Source organism: Falco cherrug, chromosome 4, assembly GCF_023634085.1.
Source record: "Falco cherrug isolate bFalChe1 chromosome 4, bFalChe1.pri, whole genome shotgun sequence".
Taxonomy (NCBI): Eukaryota; Metazoa; Chordata; class Aves; order Falconiformes; family Falconidae; genus Falco; species Falco cherrug.
The window spans coordinates 51,326,368-51,348,056 of record NC_073700.1 but is presented as its reverse complement, the minus strand read 5'-3'; the positions used below and the strand labels follow the sequence as shown (position 1 = coordinate 51,348,056).

Below are 21,689 nucleotides of genomic sequence, written 5' to 3'. Positions count from 1 at the left end.
GGCTAAAATCACTACATCAACACGTCACGACTTAATACCCAATCTGCAAGCTTCCAGCCTCAGCAGATGAATCAGCCTAGTGTTTCTATTTTTGCTTCACTCCCAAAGCTATTACTTATCCCTTCTAATGCCTCTGCTTCCCCCCCCTCCCCAATCTAACACAATCGTTTCTGTGCAGTCCTTTGCACTGGTTTCTAAGGCAACATCACTTTCCAGGATGATGAGCTACTCCTTGCCAGCATTGCCAACTAATGTGATCTCTAATTAAGTGTTATTACCAATAACAGTCAGTGATCAGACTGATCAGAACCATCATGGACACACTCTGTCTATATAAGCCAAGGCCTTAAAACTGCAATTTACACACTTGCTCATCTGTAAGCTCACACACACACACATTGTGTGCTCAGCCCAAAACTCACTGTGTGTGAAACAAGCATCAACACATGAAGCCTGAAGTCTGACACTACCCGCTGAACTCGCACGCTTCATTTCATCTCGCAGGCTGGAAGGAGCCAGGCTAAAGGATAAAAAGGTGAACCAGAATATTTAGTGTTCTGGCCATCATAACTTTGTGGTACAAACTTAACATTTCACAGGTGTGGAGCCATATGATACTTAAACAAAGCCTCATGCTCTATAGGACAGGATAATCACACATCAAACCCTGCTTACTTTAGAATTTACATATAATACATTAAAAATCCTAGTGATCAGCCAAAACCAAAATTAAAACACTCCAGAGCGTTTCCTACTCAAACTCTTATCAGTATTTGGCTATTGTAGGAGTATTTGAAAGTAGAAACTGAAAAGAAGCAAAGCAAAATCACCTGAATGATACACAAGCAATGAACCAGCAAGGAAAGATAATGCTTGAAACTCAGATATCCCCTGAAAGTTAAACAACATCCCTAAGGAAATGTGTTCAACATTCTTAACCTGGCAGAATTTACAAACAGAAGTGCATTTGTTTTGCTCCCAGCTTTTCTTGAAGGTCAGAGTGTCAAGGATGAGCAGGAACAGAAAATAAAGAAAGAAAACAAAGCTTAGGAAGTCCTAGCCAAAGAGTATAGGGTGCCAGCTTAAAATGAGAGTTGCTGCGTGAGACCTTCCAGCTAAAGAAACCACCAGTGTTAATGTAACATGCAGTACAAAACCAACCAGGAAAAAAAAAAAAAGGAAGACAAAAAAGACGGGCAACAGTTACAACTGTTCTGAGCAAGCCTTATAAACGGCACATTCCGAGCCCAGCACTGGTTCTACAGAAGGCAAACAGGCCTCTCGGCTCCCACTATCTGCAAGCTACAGATCTGCAAAAATGTCCTCCAAGCTCAGCTCGTCTTTTAATTACAATTAGGAGAATCAAACACACGCGTGCAAAAATGTAGGGGGGAAGCATTTAATAGTGAAGTTCTCTTGCTGTTTCATAAATACTTTTAATACCGGCATGAGAATTGGCTGGTGACATTGGTTTTCACTTCTCTCATACACCTAAGCAGGCAGGTCTTAATTACTGAAGAGGCTGCAATGTGATGGAATTCTGAGCACTTCAAAAGCATTATTAAAGCACCACTGCTGTTATGAGGTGCTTGTCCACAACTGCATCTGTGACGGTGACTTCAGGTGAGGTGGATGCACACCCACACAGCACACTGCCCCACCGTGCTCACATAGCTGATTAGCTCAGATTAGACAAACCCAATTACAGTTTGGGGTCCCAGAGGAGAATTACAGCCATTATATGAATGAAAGGTTACTGTGGAAATGCTAAACCGACTTAACATTATAATGACACCAACATAATGGGAACCAGTCAGGAAAAGAAAATATTTAGAGAAAGGGCTTCATTGTGGCTGTAAAAGAAAAGCAAATACTGTCATTAAGCAGGGATGGCATTTCTTCCTTGTGAACGTATCTTATTTACACACAAGGGATTTAGAGCTGTCATATTGAGAAATATGTACTGTATTACACGCGGTGATTGTGCCAATGGGCTGCAAAGACAGCTTGTCATCAGCTCAGCTGAAAGGTCTGGCGCTGGAAGGGTGCCCGCAGAAGGCAGCGACAGAGGCTGTGATGGAAGCTTTTGAGGAAAGGGGGTAACTAAAGCATCAGATGACCACTTCCACAGGCCTCTCCATGGTTGGGAGAATAATTCCGAAGCATAACTGTCTAGAACACAATGGGGTTATGCAATAAGCTCTTTCCCCTGCCAGCACCAAAGCCCACAGCATTAAGTACTGGAGCATCGCTGTAACAGATGCACACGAAAATGGCCCTTTCCTGAACAGCTTATGCAAATCAAAAACCATAAGAAGATACAAAATCCAAAACACTGAAACAAATCAATTTCTTTTTTTCAAATAGACTATTCTTTAAGGATAGATTGGAGGAAAAAAGAATCTTTTGAAAGGCTCAGTGTTGAAATACAGCTTGAGGACCAAAGGGAAGAGGGATGCTAGCAGTAAATCTGAACCAAAACGCTCAGCATTGGATGAATGAAAACCTTCCGTTTTTTCCTCCGTTAACCACTCCTCAACATCAGATCCCCTGCATCAGCCAGGGCACCTGCTTGGAAGTACAGACTTTAGGACCCTGGGGTTTATACATAACTCCCAATTTTAGTTTTAATTCCACACAAGAGGTAGCATAAAGGCTCAGTCACATTTTAAAGGCTGGTCTGACATGTTTTGGTTATCATCTCAGCTGCCTCCTGACATTAAAAGGTGTAAAATAATTTTCCAGAAGAATCTAGGGCAGTTCTTACAATGGCAACAACAAAACCCGAGAAGCTGAAATAAATCCAAAAGATAGATAAGGGATTAAATTCAAATTGCATGAACAACCTTACATCCACCATTTCTTAACTTTAAGCTGCAAAGTCAAAATTAGAAAAAAAAAATTACAGAAGTTTGCAGGCCTAATTTATGAAAGATACATACAACTACTGTCTGTGTGAGAAATCTGCAGCATCACAGTTGCCATGACTCCCAAGGGAGCTGTATCACAAAGCTCATACCTATTTTAGTAGTACATACAGGAGCTGATGCATTTAGGAAAGCCGTCCTGTTGCTCTAGAATGCATAGCGTAAGATGACATGGGAACCTGGCTAAAGAGATTTTAGTTACCAAACTTCAGCAGACAATCCTCCAAAATACCTACATGCATTATTCTGATAGTAGACCTGACTGCTCACCAGGTGAATGAAAAATAGCTTATATGGGCGGATGCTAGGTGTTGCAAAGTATGAGCTTCCCAGTGCCACCTGACAAATACAGATGAAGCGCTGGCCACATTTTGGGGACCAGTGAAAATAAAAAACCTTTATATTTTCAATTGTTATCTTAACAGCAGGATGAACAGGCACGTAAAGGGTACGTACAGTCCATGGCCTCAACAGCTTAGTGAAAAACTGGACTATAACAGTGATCTCCTGGATCCCCGTAGCTCCTTCTCCGTCCAGTAAACAAGCACACTCATGTTCACGGTCCTGAATCTCAACACCTTTCCCTTCATTGATTATGGTTTTAACTTGTGTTCAGCTGATGCATGAATTCACTCTTTCACCCTCAGATTCAGCCTAAGGCACTTCCACACCAGTTGGGCCAACTCAGGGATTCAGCCCGGGCTTTTGCTGTTGTTTCACAACTCACTGAACAGCTGCTTTGCTATGAGCCGGGCGGTGGATGGAAGGAGAGACAACCTCAGTAACGTCTCTGGATGGCAAAGCAAATCTGCTCCTCCACTGCTAAGAGCTCAACTTCAACTTATGCTTTGTCACTCAGCCCAGCTGTTGCACGGTCACCATGAGACTGCCCAGAGCCATGCCAGGGGCTGGGGCTGCTGCCAGCCTCAGCACCCTGCACCCGACAGCATTCGGATTTAAACTGCCGTAGGAACCTGTCAACCGACATTTCCAAAACAAGCTCAGTCATTCAGAGCTTCTCTTAAAAAAGCCAAACTGTTGAGTCTATGAAGTGCTGAAGGATGAAAAGCAACCGAGTATTATCAAAGTCCTGCGCAAACTTACAGAGCCAAAGTATGTACCAACTTACTCACAGGCTGAAGTGCTACTTGAACCAGGAATCCTTCAACTCCGTACCCACATTACCTGTGCAAAACATTCTGGAGCAGCTTTTCTTTCTTGCTACTAAAATTCCGCTCCCTTGAATACAGCAGTTAGCAAAGGAAAATATAGACTTCTAGTAGACAATGGAAAAGCTTTAAAGAAATGTTTTTTTTAAAAAGATGCTGCCTTTAGCTTTTCCTTTATTTTGTAGCATCATGCACCAAAGAACATTACTTCTGCAGGCACAAGTTCATGCAGAGAACACTGCTTTCACTAAAATAGAACTACTTCAGGTTATGCAACACTCATTAAAATTACAAAACCTCTCAAAAACCTGACCAGCATGTTAAGGCGCACTTGAGCTCTATGTTTGTTAAGTTAGTGGCTGCATCATGCAAACTGGCAGCAAGGAACTCCACAGAAACAGGAACAAAGTTTCATGCCTGATGACAAGGCAAGAAACTAAGAGCGCCTAAGGGCAGGGATAAACTACCTCAGCCCGTCTCAGCAGACTGGAATTCACAGCGGTGATGCCAGTTCTTTCTGAGGAAGGTTTAGAACAAGCAGAAGTACAAGAATATTTTTTTGTTTCATTTCTATCCATACTACATTCCCCATTTCACAATTCCTATGAACATCATTAAATTCTATTACATTAATCCATCTCATTTCCTATGAGCACAGTGATCTTGTTCCCCAGACAACAGCTAGGGTAAACAGTCCAAAACGCTTACCAGTCCATCCATTGCCTCACTACAGAGAGAATCTTAGAATCAGAGTCAGTCCCGTTATTGTTTTGTTACAACTCTGCTTTAGTAAAGGTGATTATTCTAGAAGGAAGCACATTCTGTAGACTTAGCAGTTCAAGGTAGCTTAAAGTACAGTCATTAACCAACTGCAGGAGGAAAAGTAGGTGGTTGTAGTTAGCCTGAGGTAGGATTAAAACCAAACCCTGCAACGCGACAGCGATCCAGAACATTTCCTACCACAGGAACACTCCGCTCCCTGCCCGCCAGTGGCATGCAGTGCTATTCAGTGATCCCGATGATTCACCGTGGCACTGCAGATGAAGGTCACTTTCAGTCCCAGATGACAAGAAGCTAATATAACTGAACACCAAGAAGTGCAAGTTTACTTAAATATTCTATGATGTATATGTCAAATTAAATCTTAAAAAATAATAATTGAAAAAAATCAAGGGACCTGGAACTTAGACCAAGCTGTCAATCCTTCAAACTCTGGGAATTAGCACTGTGAGACAGGCAAGCAGAACTAGCAGCCTTTTAAGATCAGCCAAAAAACCAGTCATGCCACACTCGCTTGTGCCACATAGGATTAACAATTATGTATTCATGCCAATGCACTGACAAACAGCAAGGTCCTGCACACAAGCTGTCTGGATTACTGCTGCGAGCTCAAACCGCAAACACACACCTTTTTCTTGCCTCTGCCGGCTCATACCAGTGGGTTTCAGCTGCCTTTGTTTCTCTGTGTCTGGAGCAGCAGACCTGGCTGGCAGAGTCGGCACCCCTCTTGCCTTTGTGGGTCTCATGTAGCCTTTTATCTGTTCTGCTGCTTTAACTCTCTCTTTCTTTGCCTCCTTCACGGCTTTTTGTTCACATTCTTCTTCTTTTTCTTTAGTTGCATCTTGAGGTTTATCTACTTCAGTCTTCAACGCCGCAGCATCCTTCAGGTGAGCTTCCCCAGCGGAAGCAGCATCCTCTTCTGCAGGCTGAGGATGACCTTTATGGTCACCTTCAGGACCAATTTTGGTTGTCTGGGCAGCTGTCAGGTTTAAACCTGCAGCCTCTGCTTCAGTCGCTTTATTGTCCAAACTGCCCAAGCACTTCAGCGAGCTCTGCTCATTCTTCTTGCCTCCATCCAGCTCAGCTCCTTCAGCTTTATTCTCCATCGACGCTTCTGCCACAGCCCGCGGCACAGTTGCTTCTGCGTTGCTCTCTGGTGTCACTGCAAGTTCTGGGGAAATGCACCCAGTGGCCTTCTCTCCAAAAGAGATGGTTGCTTCTGGTTTCTCTGTCCCTTTGGCATCTACAGGAGCTGGTCTGTTTTTTGAATCTGCCACCTTCTGAGGAAGGTCTGAGGAAGTGTTGTCAGTGTTGTGCTTTTTATCAGTGGTTCTTACTTCTTTATCACCCACCTTTGCCCCAGGAGAAAGGTGAACTTCGTCCTTCTTTGATTTAATGTCCCATTTAACTGAATGATCCAAAGAAAGTGGTTTCCCTGCCTCACTGCTATCCTGGGAACCAGTCCCTTTGGTTTTACCATCTTTCTTTGAAATCTCTTTTCCAGGCTCTTTGTGCCCCAGATTGATCGGTTGCTCACAAGATTTCTGCGTCTGTATTTCCTTCTTAGCACCAGCTCCGGGCTCTTTGCTGCTTTTCTCTGCTACTGCTTCAGAAGGAGGAAGCCCCTCACTTCTTGCAGCCTCATCTGCCTGCTTTGGGAAGCCAGGAGAAACATCACCGGTGTTACTGGGGCCAGTTACTGCAGTCTGAGCAAAGGGTTCAAAGTGGCTTCCTTTATTATTCCAAAGCATTTGAGGGCCAGTAGGAAAGTTTTTAATATTTCTGTTTTCATCAACAAAATCCATGTCTTCCATTCCATATGCCATCTCAGATCCCCTGGGAGGCTGCACTTCAGTCCTCTTTGGTTTTGTCTCTGGAAAAACAGGCTGTTCAGGGGCATTTTTAGCCTTTTTACTGCTTCCATCATAACCCCTCTTTTTAGATCTATCAGTTACTGCAGCCTGAGCGTGAGCTGCCGCTGCTGGACGCTCTAGGATAGCGAGTCTACCCACCTCCCTGCACGGAGCAGGAGCTTCTGCCTCAGGTTTGTCAGTTACCTCCACGTTACAAGGAGGAAACAGTTCCGCACCTGCTTTATGCTCCAGAAGAAATGGCTGCTGTAAGTTAGCCTCCGTCTTTTTGCATTTGTCTTTACTACTTGCGTGTGATTTTTCTGGCTCTGGAGGACTAGCAGGAGCTTGCACTTTAGTAGTATCAGTTAAGTCATCTAGCAGACTTGCTAAAGTACCGGAACTAGTCTCTTTGCCTTTATCAAAAGGCTGAATTTGATTAATATTTCCCACCTGTTCACCTACTGCAGGGGCGTTACCTGGACCCAGTGCAGCAGGATGCTCAAGACTATTTTCAGCCTTTTTGCCTTTCACATCTCTGCTTTTTTTCTTGGGCTTCTCCATCACCGGTTCCTTGGTTGGGCTATGTGCTACGGCTGCGTCTCTCCTGTGCTCTGGGAGAGGCTCGGGTGTACCTAGCTCCCTACCTTTACTCTTGGGCCAAGTTTCTTTAGTGTTGACTATTTCTGGCTCTACTGTCTCACGACCTGGAAGAATTGGCTGATTAGAGAAACTTCTATTGCCACACTGTATTTCAGGCTTTTCCAGCACCTTTTTGGTTATACCTGCCTGATTCTCCAGCAAAAGCTCTTTTTCAAAACCAGACACGGGATCTTTACCAAAGGTCCTGTCTTTTGTGCTTCCAGCCACCTTATCTTTGCTCGGAAGATTGCTTGTTTCCACCTCAGCATCCAAGACAGCTGCCGGCCCCAAAGGACTTTTTTGTTTCCCATCACTACACCTCTTCCTAGGTTTGTCTGCCACCAGTGTTGCATCAGAATTTACCACAACTGATTCACCTGCAGAGATAATTCCAGCCTCTCTGCCTTTATTAACCAAATCAACCTCTTTTGTTTGGCTGAGTGGGCCAGCCATAGCAAGATGTTTTGCTGCCTCTCTCCTACTCTCCTGCAGGAATGGTTGGTCTAAAGCACCCAAATCAGCTATTTCCTTTTCCCCAGTATTTTCTTTAGGCTCCTCTGTTACCAGTTCAATTGGCCTTTGTGTTTTAGTTATATCTGGTGTATTCTCCCTAAAACACTCAGCAGTAATACAGCCCCTCTCTCTGCCTTTATCACTGACTTCCTTAGTTTTATCAATTATTTCAGGAAAACTACTTGGATCCATCTTATTGTCAAGAAAAGGCTGCTGGAAAAAACTTTTGTCACCTTTTTTACTTCTTCCATCACTACTTCTCTTTTTTGGCTCGTCTGCAGGATATGCATGTGTAATGCTTACTGATGGATGTCCTCTAGAAGCAAAACCTCTGCCTTTATCCGGGTAAGCTATTTCTTTTATCACCTCATCTGTCCTCACTCCACCAGTAGGTTCGCTTAGATCCTCCGAAAACATAATCTGCTCTGAGAAGCTTTTTATTTTTTTTACTTTCCCTTCACCACGCTTTTTTTTAGGTCTGTCCATCCCATATGCAATATTGGGATCTTTTCCAGTCTGCTGCTCTAACGCAATAAATCCTTTCCCTTTGTTTTTATCAGGGGAATCTGCTACCGTCATTCTGCCCACTGCTTCAGCGGAGGTGGGAAGTTTGGTTGCATCAGATTTATCCGACAGAAGAAATGGCTGCTCTGAAAAACCATCAGCCTTTCTGTTTTGCAAAGCAGTAACTTCCTTGGGTTTTGGTACAACTAATGGTGTAACAGGCGTTTTAGTAGTATCTGTTGGGGTCTTCAATACCCCCCCTGAAGTACTAAAGTCAATGGCCATGCACTTATCCAAGGACATGGTTTTAGCTTCATCGGCTGCCTCTGGCTCGTTAGGAAGCTTGTCCAACCGCGCTGCAGCCTCTAGAACAGCAGGCTGTTTGCAGGCTTCATTTTCATCCCCTTTGCTTTTTTCACAACTACCTCCTTCCTTTGCTGCTGCTTCCAGTGATCCACTGGAAGTCTGAAGCTCAGGATGGACAGTGTCACTGAATGCCTCACGCCTGGGAGATATGCATTTAGCCTCATTATCTTTATCAGAAAGGAGCAATTCTGAAGGTTTGGTCTGTAAAGCAGCTTCCACTTTGCTTAGATGGATCGCTTCTGAAAGAGGTGCCATCAGGTCAGCACTTTTTGACTCCTTATACTCCCTCTTCTCATTTTTATCAAGAAAATCTTTCTCCATAGGCTTGATTGGCCCCTTTGCTGTAACAGATTCCCCCACCTTAGTCTTGCCTACCTGCTCCACGGGAACTTCTTTTCTTTTGCCTTTAGATTGCAGCATCAAACTACCATCTCTCGTTTCTTCTGTTTTCATGACAACCCCATTTTTTGCATCCAACACAGATTCTAACGGTGCACTGGGCTTTGGGGCCTGCTGTCCTGGTGCTGGCACTGAGAAGGCATTTTGTTCACCCAGGATAGGACTTCCAGTTGTTATTTTAGCGTCCTTTGGCATACCTGAAGCTCTGCTTCCTGAGGCAACTGACTGCTCTCTGTGAGTTTCAGCAGGCATTACAGGACACGCATCTGGTTTTCGCAATTCAGCAGCAAACGGAGAGTTTCTAGGAGCTTTTGAGACTGTTACATTTTCATCCCAGAACTCCATTGTTCTTGGCAGCTGGTTTCTCTTTTGTTTTGGTTTCTTTTTCTTTTTCTTCACAATGGCCAGAGAACCTTCCAAATCCCAGCTCTCCCTTGGCAGATCTCCGCAGCTCTCCACAGACTCCGACAGCACACCAGATGGCTGCTCAGTCGCCTTCTTATGTGAAAACCTACTGCGAGGGGATGTTCCAGCAACACATCTGAGTTCCACTACAGAACAGGGGTCTACTTTTGGGTCAGTACTCTTCTGTTGTGGGATACCTATTAGACGTTCCTCTGGTACATCTGTAATGGGCACTGGTGCAGGTTTTGCTCTGCCAAACCTGCGTTCACTTGATTTGTTAGCTTGCCTTATTTGTGCAGTAGGTAGACCTGGAATACAGGAAGCCTGCTCAAACATCAAAGCAACTATTTGCTTCATACAAAAAAAAAAAAAAGTATATCTATATACACACACTATATATATGTGATTTTAGACATCTAAAACATTCCATACATTCATATAGACAGAATTTCCCAGCACTGATACCACACTAATTCTAAAACCACCTCGGTAAGGCTGGGATAGACATTTATCCGCACCACCTATTTCAACTACTACTGATAAATAGGTCAATGCTATTTAAAAATATAGTAATTCCTGATACATGCTCCTACCCCACCAAAAAACCAACAGTTCTTGTAAGGACATGCTATAGCTTTTTAAAAATGCATTAAGGATCCATTTTGTCTTAGCAAGACAAGATAACAGACAGGCTTTTTATATCTCTAGCTGGCATCCTTCCAAAATGTGAAAATAGAAGTTTAGCGGAAAGATGAGACCGGGGAAGAGAAAAGGGGCATAATGGGGAAGAGGGAGCAAAAGAGCCAAGTTTCCCACAGCACCCACGGTGAAGCAGTGGAAGGCAGAACCTCTGTACCAAAGTCAGTTGCTGTACTCGGTTATCAGCAGTGCTAGGTTTCCTTAGCTACAAGCCACTGATTTCAGAGAGAGCATCAGTCATTTGTCAGTTAGCCCTGGCCCACAAATCAGCCTCCAGTCACAAGTGTAAGCAATCACAGCTCATCAGAGAGGCTGTGTTAGTGGAGCAGGAAAAAAATTACGTTTTCCTTTGGTAATTACAAAACTCAATTTAGAAGGAGGTCTTCACTAGGAGTATTGTAATAAGAATTAATGGTCCTTTTTAAACCCAAAATAAAAAGCTAGCAGTAACAGCAAAAAGATGGTGAGCTTTCAAAACCTACAGCAGAAAAGAAATAAGCTAGTCCCAGTGATAAAGTACTAGTAGCACACATATTTAGGCTCTTAGTTTGGTGAGGGGAAAAGAGTATTTAAGAGGGCAGAGATAAGAGGCAAAGTGCAAACAGAATCACCAATGAATGCAAAGAACCACACAGCTGCTTAGTGCAAAAAAGATTTCTGCTTGCTCAAGTGGCAATGCAGTCAGTAGGAAAAGGTGAATAGTTCACAAAGGATATTTCCATTCTAAAACTGAATTATTATTTATATTCTACCTGTGGGCTCCTGCAGGGCTTTTTCTTGCTGAGGTTCTGCATGTTGGACATGGTTGTGTTCAGCCGCCTCCTTTTGTTTCTCTGTAACGGTCACATCCACAGCAGTAACAGATTTTTCCGGAAGGAGGTCTTTATTTTCTAGTGAAACAGCTTCTTTTGCTTCTACTGGAACTGAAATACGAAAAAGACGAACAGAATGCTTCAGTTCTTACGAATGCAAGCAACCTGCAGTTTAAAAGCAAGCCACTGGAAAGGGTATAGGTCTTATTTTATTTTTAATAGGAATGAAGTCTATAAGATATGGCAGTCTACTACGTGTTATCTCCTCACAATCCCATTTTAAGCAGCAATTTTATATTTTGGCAGACATGCCAAGGTGGAGGTAGAACATGAAGCAAAGACTTTCCTGGGGCTTAAGCACAGGATGAAGGTTTGGGGTTTGGTTTGGGTTTTTTTTATCTTCATCTTTGTAATTAACCAAATTCAGACTATACTAGCTTCCCCTTGGAATACAAATCCAGAATATACTCCATTATCAGTCTGGAGTCCCTGTCTAATGCTAATCATCTAGTATTCATATATACCTTTGAATACATTCAAGCAGATACTACAAAAATCCTACACATAATTCTGTAAGTTTTAATTTGTAAGACATAATTATGTTAAAGAACAGTCCTACATGTAATTAATGTTATTTCAATTTTAAATAGGAATAAAAATTATGACAGACATTGGTACAATGAGGAAGAAAAAGACAAGTTAAAGAATAGCAATTTCAAATGTTATCTATTTATATCTATTTACATCTATTTATAACAGTGCCCATGTTAGCATGCACTAATAACCTTCTTGAAATTAAACCTTTGTTGCTTTTTCATTGCTAAGGACTGGAGAACAGTGGCAGTGAGAAAGAACTTAGGTGGTGGGGGAGAATTAGCTGATAGCAAAGTGCTGGCTCCAGTTTTGTATTGTGGTTGGCATTCCTCACCTGCAGGCTCTGAAATATGGTTTGTCTGTTCTGGAAGATGCTCTTCATGGTGGCTGGGAGGTGGTCTGCTGTCTTCAGCTTTTTCTAGAAGACCAACGCAAGCTTCTGGGACTTTTGATTCTTGTTCTACATTTGCAGTTGCTTCTGCAAATGGAAGGTAAAGAATAAAAATGCGTATTGTTTTTAACTTAGTTTACATTAATCAAGGTAAAAACCAATTCCTCACCTAATTATTATCTTCCACAAGAAACTAAAAGTTTTCCTCACTTTCAAAACAGTGGTAATCTGTTTTTCAGATCACTTTCTACCAGCTTTCCCCTCCTGAAAGCCTAAGTATTCTGCTAAAGCACATCTTTCCTCTATTGCCTGGCGTTCACTCTTTCGTTCATCCACCTGTGCCTCTCAGTTACTACATTCTAATAGAGGGGGTTTTTGTTAAAACTTCTCACTTCTGAAATTTACTCTTATCATTAAACTAAAGAGTTTTAGAAGGTAAGAAAGAAAATATCTCGCTCCAACTCTTCCTGCAATCAATCCACACATACCGCCTCTGCCCAGAACTATTTGCTATAATTTGACAGCAATTTTCTCTTTGAAAGGAGAGTGTCCTTTGAGAAATCTACACAGCACAGCAAATCTTCTGTCCACCACATGGAAAAATGAAATCGCCCACCTCACCACTTCAACACCTGTAGTCGTTCCAAGGAAATGTCACAAAATTATCAACAAAGCCTATCAGTCTATTCAGAAACCATTTTCAAGATAAGAAACTTTGTTTGAAAACACTGTTCTACAGGATCTGTTGGAGATTTCAGTATAAACTGAACACATACAGAGGATGATAGCAGTACAAAAATAAGTACTAATAGGATGAACTAAAATGTCTCTATAGCTGTTGTAAAAACATAATCACTGCTAAGAATGTCAAGTAAAAAAAATCATCATTAAGATATTCTAGTTTTATGTTTTACAAGTGAAAAATCCTCATGAAGCAATTCCTCTGTATCTTGACAGCAGAACTGAGCTCTACTTAAGATGTTTTGTGCAAGGCATATCATAATCTTAACTACTAAAAAATATGCTTTTTAGTTGACAGTCTTACAACAATTGTGCATCTGTGTAGCCATCACTACGCGCTACTGGCAGTGTTGCTGCTAGCGCTACGCCAACTTACAGTGGCCTTCTCCCACCACTTGCCTTCCTACTTCAAGCCCGAACAAAGCTTTCAGGCATACATACTCACCTGCAAGAGGCTTGTCGAAGGGTGACTTGTCTTGCTCAAGAGAAGACTTAGACGTCATCAGCTCTTCAGATGCAACACTCTTGGTGTCAGCTGCAGGGACAGACTTAGCTTCTGCAGAGGCAAACCTGGAATCTATGGTGGAAGGAGGCTTGGCTTCTGCTACAGCAGCAAACCCAGAATCCATAGCATGATGGTGGTTGACTTCTGCTGCTGGGGCAAACTCTGCATCTGTTGCTGGGGCAAACTCAGAATCCATAGCATGAGGAGATTTAGTATCTGTTGCTGGGGCAAACTCAGAATCCATAGCATGAGGAGATTTAGTATCTGTTGCTGGGGCAAACTCAGAATCCATAGCATGAGGAGATTTAGTATCTGTTGCTGGGGCAAACTCAGAATCCATAGCATGAGGAGATTTAGTATCTGTTGCTGGGGCAAACTCAGAATCCATAGCATGAGGAGATTTAGTATCTGTTGCTGGGGCAAACTCAGAATCCATAGCATGAGGAGATTTAGTATCTGTTGCTGGGGCAAACTCAGAATCCATAGCATGAGGAGATTTAGTATCTGCTGCTGGGGCAAACTCAGAATCCATAGCATGAGGAGATTTAGTATCTGCTGCTGGGGCAAACTCAGAATCCATAGCATGAGGAGATTTAGTATCTGCTGCTGGGGCAAACTCAGAATCCATAGCATGAGGAGATTCAGTATCTGCTGCTGGGGCAAATGAGAAATCCATCGCATGGTGAGATTCCACATCTGCTGCTGGGGCAAACCCTGCATCTTCTGCTGGGGCAAACTCCAAATCCATAGTATAATGGGACATGGCACCTGCTGCTGGGGTGAAGCCAGTATCTGCCGCTGGGACGGATGCATCATTGACAGCATTAGGAGGTTTGGCTTCTGGTGCAGAAGCAAACGCAACATCCAGAAGAGGGCTGGCTTCGGCTGGAGGTGCAAATCCAGCATCCAGAGCTCCAGGCGGCTTGGTGTCTTCTGCAAGGATGGACCCAGCTTTTTCTGCAGAAACAGACATGACATCCGAGGCAGGAACACACGCTGAATCTGTTACAGAAACACAGATCACAGGAATCAACGAAAAAATACAGAATGTAAACACCCAACAGTGCAGTTTTACGGCTAGATAAAATGGGGCTTTCACTCCCTGTCTTATCTTCTTGTCTTTCAGCATCACCTATTCCCCACCTTATGCCAGTGCACTCAAGTTGTACTAACTAGTCTTTATAACACTCCTCAAGCACCCAAGTGCTTTTCCTACTACAGCTTTGCGTGCCTTGTTTTGTATCTTTGACTACAGTGTCAGACATCTGCCTGCTCCTAACACACATCAGCCAAAAGATGCATTGTTTTGCTTTAAAAACTACGTGATGCTACACAGCTGGCAAGAGACCAGAGCTGCTGGATCCACTGTGAGGAGCAACGCAGTCCAACAGAATCTATATAGGAATCATAAGAAGGGGGTTTTCCTATATAGCAGGACACAAAGACTTTTGGTGTCACCTTTGTAAGCCCAGCTGTGTTTTCCAACAGCACGTGAAACATTCCTGAAACATTCCAGAGCCATACATACTTCATTTTAAATACTGTTTATGCTGTTCATGGGTGGTATGATGGTGCAACCAGAGCAGGAGCACCGGCACTCTTGACACAAAAGACTGCCATCCAGTGAATCACCAGCTGCCCTTTATTCTTTCGTGCCCAAGTTGGCCTCGTTCATTTTTTACATATCTACTAAACACTGAACTGTGGTTTTAAAATAACATTTGTTAGCTCACAGTACAATCAAACCACTGCATTTGTTAGCGTTTTCATAAAATGCCCTTAAAGGAGTTTTTTCAGTCAGTTTTAGTTTAATATTTCAGCTGTCTAGAGGCAATTTTTTACAAATTATCAAAAGCTGGAAGCACTAGAATTCTCTTCTGCAGCTATTAATTTCAAGAGCCCCAAGCACTACCCATGCTCTGTGTAATGCAGCACAGTGACCTGAACATCTCAGACATGTTGCTGAGTAGATGCTAAAAAAACCAAAAATGTCCACTGATTGTTTGAGTTACATCTAAAAATATCCTCCCCAAACAATGGAAAATATATTAAATCTTAAATTAGATACCTAAACTGAAAAAGGAAAGAAATCAGAAAAATGGGAAAATTCCCTTCTAAAAGAGCACTTCAGGATCCATTTAGATAAAACCAATATTCCAGTGAACCAAACCAAAAAGATCCATTATGCACTACCCCTCATTTGGTTTTGCCTTTTTTTTTAAAAGTAATTATCATGATCGTCTCCAAAACACAATTTAAAGATTGTGATTTTACAGAAAAGTAAGACAGTAAATAGATATATATTATAAGTGGTATGGATGCTCCCTGGTGAATCATGGCATGTACTGGAATTAACACAAAGAAACCGGATAAAAGACTGGTACAAAAATGTACAAAGAGTCTGATGGTATCCATAAACATCTTAAAAACTGTCTGTTTTAAAGATTCTTTAAAACAGAGTTTTTAAGGTATTTATATACAGTATCAGACTCACGGTACAACCATGTTCTTGACACACCTTAATTTTCTGGAGCTAAAATTTTGAGAAATTAAAGAATCATTAAATCAGTTACTAGGCTGTGACAAGAGCTGAAAAGTCACACAGACTTGCTATTTTTCACCAACACAATTCAGGTATCGTAAGCCTTTAGCCACAACGGGATTTGTTAACACCTTGCTGTGCTTCCTTCAGAAGAGGCAATCCCATGTCTTTCCACCATTATATGGTGGCTCATGAGGGGCTTGAACCCAGCACCAGTCTTTAGACTGGAGCAACTTTACCTGATGCCACACCTTTTGGTCCACCAGCAGCATCAGCCTCTCCTGAGGGTGCTGCTACTGCAGTAGGAACGAAACCAGGAGCCGCTGCCATGGGGCTTTCCGGCAAATTCACCTTTATTGCTTCTGTCATGGTGGAGGACACTGGGCATACAAAATTAAGTTTCATTTAGTACTCAAAGATCTTAGCAAACAGCCTTCTCTTCTGGAGCTGCCAGGATGTGAATCACCCTCTCAAGGCACTGCCTGGTCTGTGCTCTGTGCAGCAGCAGCCTTGATGAGTAAGCTCCCCCACTTCAGCATCCCAGTTGGGTCGGACAAAAACAGAATCAGTTTTTATCACCACTTTTCAGAAAATTAATTCGCGCAGTACCTAGGAAAACACTTGTGTCTTGAGAGAAGCTGAGGAACATTCAGTTACAAAGCACTCCAGCTCTACCCTGAGCCCCAGCAGGGCCACCAGCTCCAGAACCACTTTCTACCCAGAAGCAATGTTAAACTGCTCTCTTCTTAGCTTGTTCACCAAAATCAACAATGAAGATCCCATTAAGGATCAAATATAGTAATATACATGCAGCCACCACGGAATCATGTTCCAATGGAGCTTCAAAGATTTAACTGTAACCAGAATCTAAAGGTAATTGGACAGAAATACACAGGTTTGCAATTAGAATTTAGTTTACAATTCTGTTCATTACACATGAGCCAAAATTATGTTTGTTGGTGCCCTCAGCTGCACTGACCCTTAAAAGCAGTGAACTCGAGTGCTCTGACTTGTCACTCAAGTCGACAAATTTGACTTTGGATGTGTACAAAAATTAGAATCCTTGACAGCAGTAAAGTTTCAAAGCTTCTTTTCAAGAGTAAATTTTATTCATCCTATTTATTATTTTAGTGTCAAGTAATACTTGAACACACATCCCAACTGGAAATGAAGGTATCTTCACTATAACGGAGATGCACAGAATGGAGACACAGTCTGGAATCCACACAGCTTGCTGCTGAACTTACTTTATTTATTTTTTTTCACACATCTACATCTGCTAACTTAATTCAATCCCCAAAACCCATGAAAAGGGCATGCTTTCAGTCAATTAAAGCCTTGCTACACGATATGCCCCAAAAAGGGCATGCCGCTGATATCTACTGACGCTTGGTCTTGGAACTGCATATATTAAATTTGTTACCCTAAATAAAACAGTCTATAAATTGCAGGGTTCTCCCCACCCCTTAACAGCACTAAACCAGAAAACGTGCGTTAAGTAGCATCTCTCTAAAACACATACTTCTGTATTAAACTGATTTGAGAATCAGAAACAAGTGTTTTTCTTGGTCAGGTCCCACTTCATTACAGCCTTGTGTTTCTTGGAAAAGGCAGACAATGCTCTGCTTCTGCTGTGCAAAACTTTCTATAGACAATTCCTGCAGATCAAGTGAAAAATATTTTTACCTGGTGGCTCAACAAAGAAAGAGGCATCTGGTCCCTTCACATCATGCTGAGCTCCCATCCAATGTTCTTCAGGCATCATGGAAAACAAACACATTTAGTCCTGCCACTGACACCAACACAGCTCTGTTTTTTCAGTTGAAGATATTGACTCTGCTGTTTTACGAGCTCATTCTCAGGAAACATTTCAGTTCCCTTTAAGAACGGTACCAGAGCATCACATTCTTCTGTGATTACAGCTAGTGAAAGCTTGCATCAGAGAAGAGCCATAACCAGCACTGACCCCAGGGCCCAAGCGAGCAGGTTCTTCCCTCAGTTTTTCTGGGCAGCTGGCTCTAGGTGGCCCTGCCTGAGCAGGGGGTAGGCAAGATCACAAGATTGCAGAATCGCAGCCTGGCCGGGGCTGGAAGGGCCCCCTGGAGCCCCCCCAGCCCACCCCCCTGCTGAAGCAGCTCTCCCAGGGCAGGCTGCACAGAGCCGCGTCCCGGCGGGTTGGGATGGCTCCAGAGAAGGAGACCCCACAGCCTCTCCGGGCAGCCTGTGCCAGCGCCCGGCACCCTCCGGGGAAAGAAGTTTGTCCCCAGGTTCCGCAGGAGCTGCCTGTGGTGCAGCCTGTGCCCGCTGCCCCTTGTCCTGCCGCTGGGCACCCCTGGCAGGAGCCTGGCCCCGTCCTCCTGGCACTCACCCTTAAGGTATTTGTAGACACTGATAAGGTCCCCTCAGCCTTCTCTTCTCCAGGGTGAACAGGTCCACCTCATAGGGCAGATTCTCCTGCCCCCATCATCTTTGTAGCCCTCTGCTGGCCCCTCTCCAGTAGCTCCCTGTCTTTCTGGAACTGGGGAGCCCAGCACTGGACACAGCGCTGCAGACATGGCCTCACCAGGGCAGAGCAGAGAGGGAGGATAACTTTCCTTGATCTGCTGGTCACACTCCTCCTCACACACCCCAGGGTCCTGCTGGCCCCTTGGCCACGAGAGCACACTGTAGGCTCATGGGCGACTTGCTGCCCACCAGCACCCCCAGGCCCTTCTCCACAGAGCTGCCCCCCAGCAGTCGCCCCCAGCCCGTGCTGGTGCCTGGGGCTGTCCCTCCCCAGGAGCAGGACCTCACACTGGCCTTGGTTGGACTCCATGAGATCCCCTCTGCCCAGCTCCAGCCTACCCAGGTCTGGCTGAACGGCAGCACAGCCTCTGGGGTAGGGGTACCAGCCACTCCTCCCTGTTCTGTACCATCAGCAAACTTGCGGAGGGCACACTGTCCCCTCATCCAGGTCACCGATGAATAAGCTGAACAAGACCAGACCCAGCAGTGACCCTGGGGAGCCCCAGGCCTCCAGCTAGGCCCTGCACCGCCGATCACAGCTCTCTGAGCTCTGCCATTCAGCCAGTTCTCAGCGCACCTCACCACCCACTCATCTAACCGTAACATCTGGAAGATGACCTCTGTCTCCTTCCAACCTCAACCATTCCATGATCTCCTGACATCTTCAGAACATTCACAATGAACCACCAATCATCACTGTGAATAGGATACCTTCTAATCTTGACTCATTTTATGTATCAACGTAAAGATTCTTTAGGATTAGTAAACTGAGATTTTCCAGCTACCAAGGCAGACAGTAACAGCGAAACATCTGTTTCTTACCTTCTTCAGCTTGCAGAAAATCTGCAGTTGAATCCAGGCCCATGAAGGCTGATGGATCTAGAGCCTCTGCAGGAGAATACAGGGGCCCCAAGAAAGGTTGTTCAGGTACCAGCACAGATCCATGTGGTGCTAATGAAATAGAAGGCCATTCATTAATCACCACACTAGCCCTAATGACTCCCCTCTAAATTTTGACATCTATACACTTGGAAAATAAACTTCTGTTCTGCACACAAGCAGTTTAGATAAAGTCTGTAAGCAACCCTCTCAGCTTTTCTTTACAAACTGCACTGTAAATTATCTGTGTACATATACTTTTCAACAAGGTATAAGACATTAAACACTGGCAAATTATTTCCCTTTTGCTTTCTGCTTCTGCTCCCGTGAATTCTTTTGTTAAATAACCACTTAAACTCCAATAGTCCAAAAACTGAGGACCACTTTATGAACAAAGTTCATGTCTATTCAGGTTCTACCCATGAAGACAAGAGCCATCAGTCATGCCTGCTTTAACTCAACTTGTCTAGTTGTCCTATTTCCTTCTGCCTTCACTTCAAAGAACCTTCCTGGAAGTAGCTATTGGAATGGCTTTAGGCACAAAAAGAAAAAAAAAAAATTAATTATATAATCTGTGAACTTATCAGTTTAATAATTTCCAGCACATGAAAGTCAACAGAGAACACAGCAAACACTGACTATCAGGGACAAATGCCGAGGAGGAACTCACCATGGATGTCTCTGGAAGCATCAACATGGTCTGTAAACAGTGGCACATTCTTCATGTCAGTAGGGAACAGTAAGTCAGGCAGATTCTCCCCTCTGTGCGTGCTGAAGGGGTCTGGCAGGAGACAAAAACGAGGCCAGCGTCACCACACAGGAGGAAGAAACGGTGCAGTGAGATGATTTAAAAAAACAAGAAGAAGCTGCACCGGATCCCACCACCGGACTTTGGAGGAAAAGCTGCAGCATTATTTATCAGGGGCAAACACCTCAGAATAATCAGAATTTATGCTCAACAGTAAAACTGCTTCCTAGGGAAAACTGACTAAAGTTTAGATTATGACCTTTGCATGGAGAACCTGTCTCCTCCTCTCAAGGAGGAAGCATCTGCTCCTGACCTGGGGGACACACAACTACCTGGAGCCAGGAACAATGGCTGAGCTCCTGAGCAGACCCAGGAAGGCCTCTGTAAGCTGCATGCTCTCCTCCCCAGAACAATATAGCAGTATAAACTGACTGATGGGCCAGTGTTTTAACCAAGTGACGAGCCAGAGAGCAAAATAACACATTTCCCCGTGTCCCGGGCAGGTGAGCAGCCTTCGCCCTTAGTTCCAGACCAGACGCACTGGTGGGGCTCTCAGGATCTTCCGTCCATGTTTGCATGTTGTCTGGTGTCAGCTTCGGTTTGTCTAAGGTGCATTAGCTTTGCTTTGCTTTTGGACCATGTTTTAAGTGGATATATCAATACCATCTGCAAAAGATAGTATCCAGCAGCTGAGGATGCACCAAGAGAAAATTCCTTTTCTGCAAGTTTTATTTTTTGTGTGCACACATCTCCTTTCCCCTCAAGTAATCACCATGGGCATTCAAACCAGATGGGACGAGAGAAGTCCCGTGCTGGCTTTTTTAAGGTGGATTACTTGCTGAAATGCAAGTCAGAGAGCAGATAGGTGACCTCACTGACAGAATAAAACAAAGAGAAGATGACCCTCCCATGAGTTAGTCACTGTACCATAGCCATCAAGGGCAAAACACTGCAAGGGAAAGGAAATGTAACATCCCATTCCTCTCTCAAGTTATCCTGTAGTGTACAAACCTTTGGATGTGTTTTATGATCAATAATTCCCAACACATCTTGCTGGCTTATGCCACATATCCATCGCATTTCCCTCCAGACAGGCACAGCCAAGCAACAAGAGGTTTTGACTGAAGCGGCCTCTTGCAGACGAGTGACATTTCTCATGACTCTCTCACACGTGGCATTACCCAGGAGGTGAGGAACTTTCTGTTCCTGAAATGGCTGCCACACACCAATTTTCAGACACTGCACAGATTTCTTCCGGTTAAGCACAATTAAAGTTGTTAAAACTTTAATTTTTATTTAAAAAATAAAGTTGCTAAAACAGTTGAAGGCTGCTATTCATTTTTATGTCAGGCATGCTATCTGTGGGGATGACGGCCAAACTTCAAATGTTCACATACCCACAGTGCTCCAAGATGTCAAGATCAGGTGAGCTGCATGAACTCTTCTATAAATCCATCAGACTATTTAAGATGCCAAGAAAATGTCTTGCTTCAGAGTAAATTGTAGGAAATTTTAATTTCAAGCTGTTTAAAACCATATTACCAAGCTTAAACTGCCTTTATTCCAATTAAAAAAAACAAAAAACAAAAAACAAAACCAACCAAAAAACCCACCAAAAACCCCCCAAACCCACAAAAAAGCATCATGACTGAAACCAATTTAAAAACTAAAAGAGATGCTGATGATCTACCCTCTTTGTCCAGCCGTTAGATGATGTG

At 43.5% G+C, this 21,689-nt stretch overlaps 1 protein-coding gene across 17 annotated transcripts in view; it reads right to left on the bottom strand.

Moving 5' to 3' along the window:
* Positions 1-21,689, bottom strand: part of MAP4 (microtubule associated protein 4) — a 139,970-nt gene that overhangs the window by 44,880 nt on the left and 73,401 nt on the right. For 9 of the 17 annotated variants that reach the window (XM_055706804.1, XM_055706799.1, XM_055706806.1 and 6 more), the window contains 8 exons: positions 19,894-20,004; positions 19,167-19,295; positions 17,526-17,591; positions 16,079-16,219; positions 13,238-14,299; positions 11,995-12,138; positions 11,007-11,177; positions 5,505-9,863 (listed from right to left, as the gene is read on the bottom strand). In XM_055706804.1, the coding sequence (XP_055562779.1) occupies positions 5,505-9,863; positions 11,007-11,177; positions 11,995-12,138; positions 13,238-14,299; positions 16,079-16,219; positions 17,526-17,591; positions 19,167-19,295; positions 19,894-20,004 (6,183 nt within the window). The remainder of the gene's footprint in view (positions 1-5,504; positions 9,864-11,006; positions 11,178-11,994; positions 12,139-13,237; positions 14,300-16,078; positions 16,220-17,525; positions 17,592-19,166; positions 19,296-19,893; positions 20,005-21,689) is intronic. The other 8 variants (XM_055706814.1, XM_055706813.1, XM_055706810.1 and 5 more) reach the window with 3 other exon arrangements.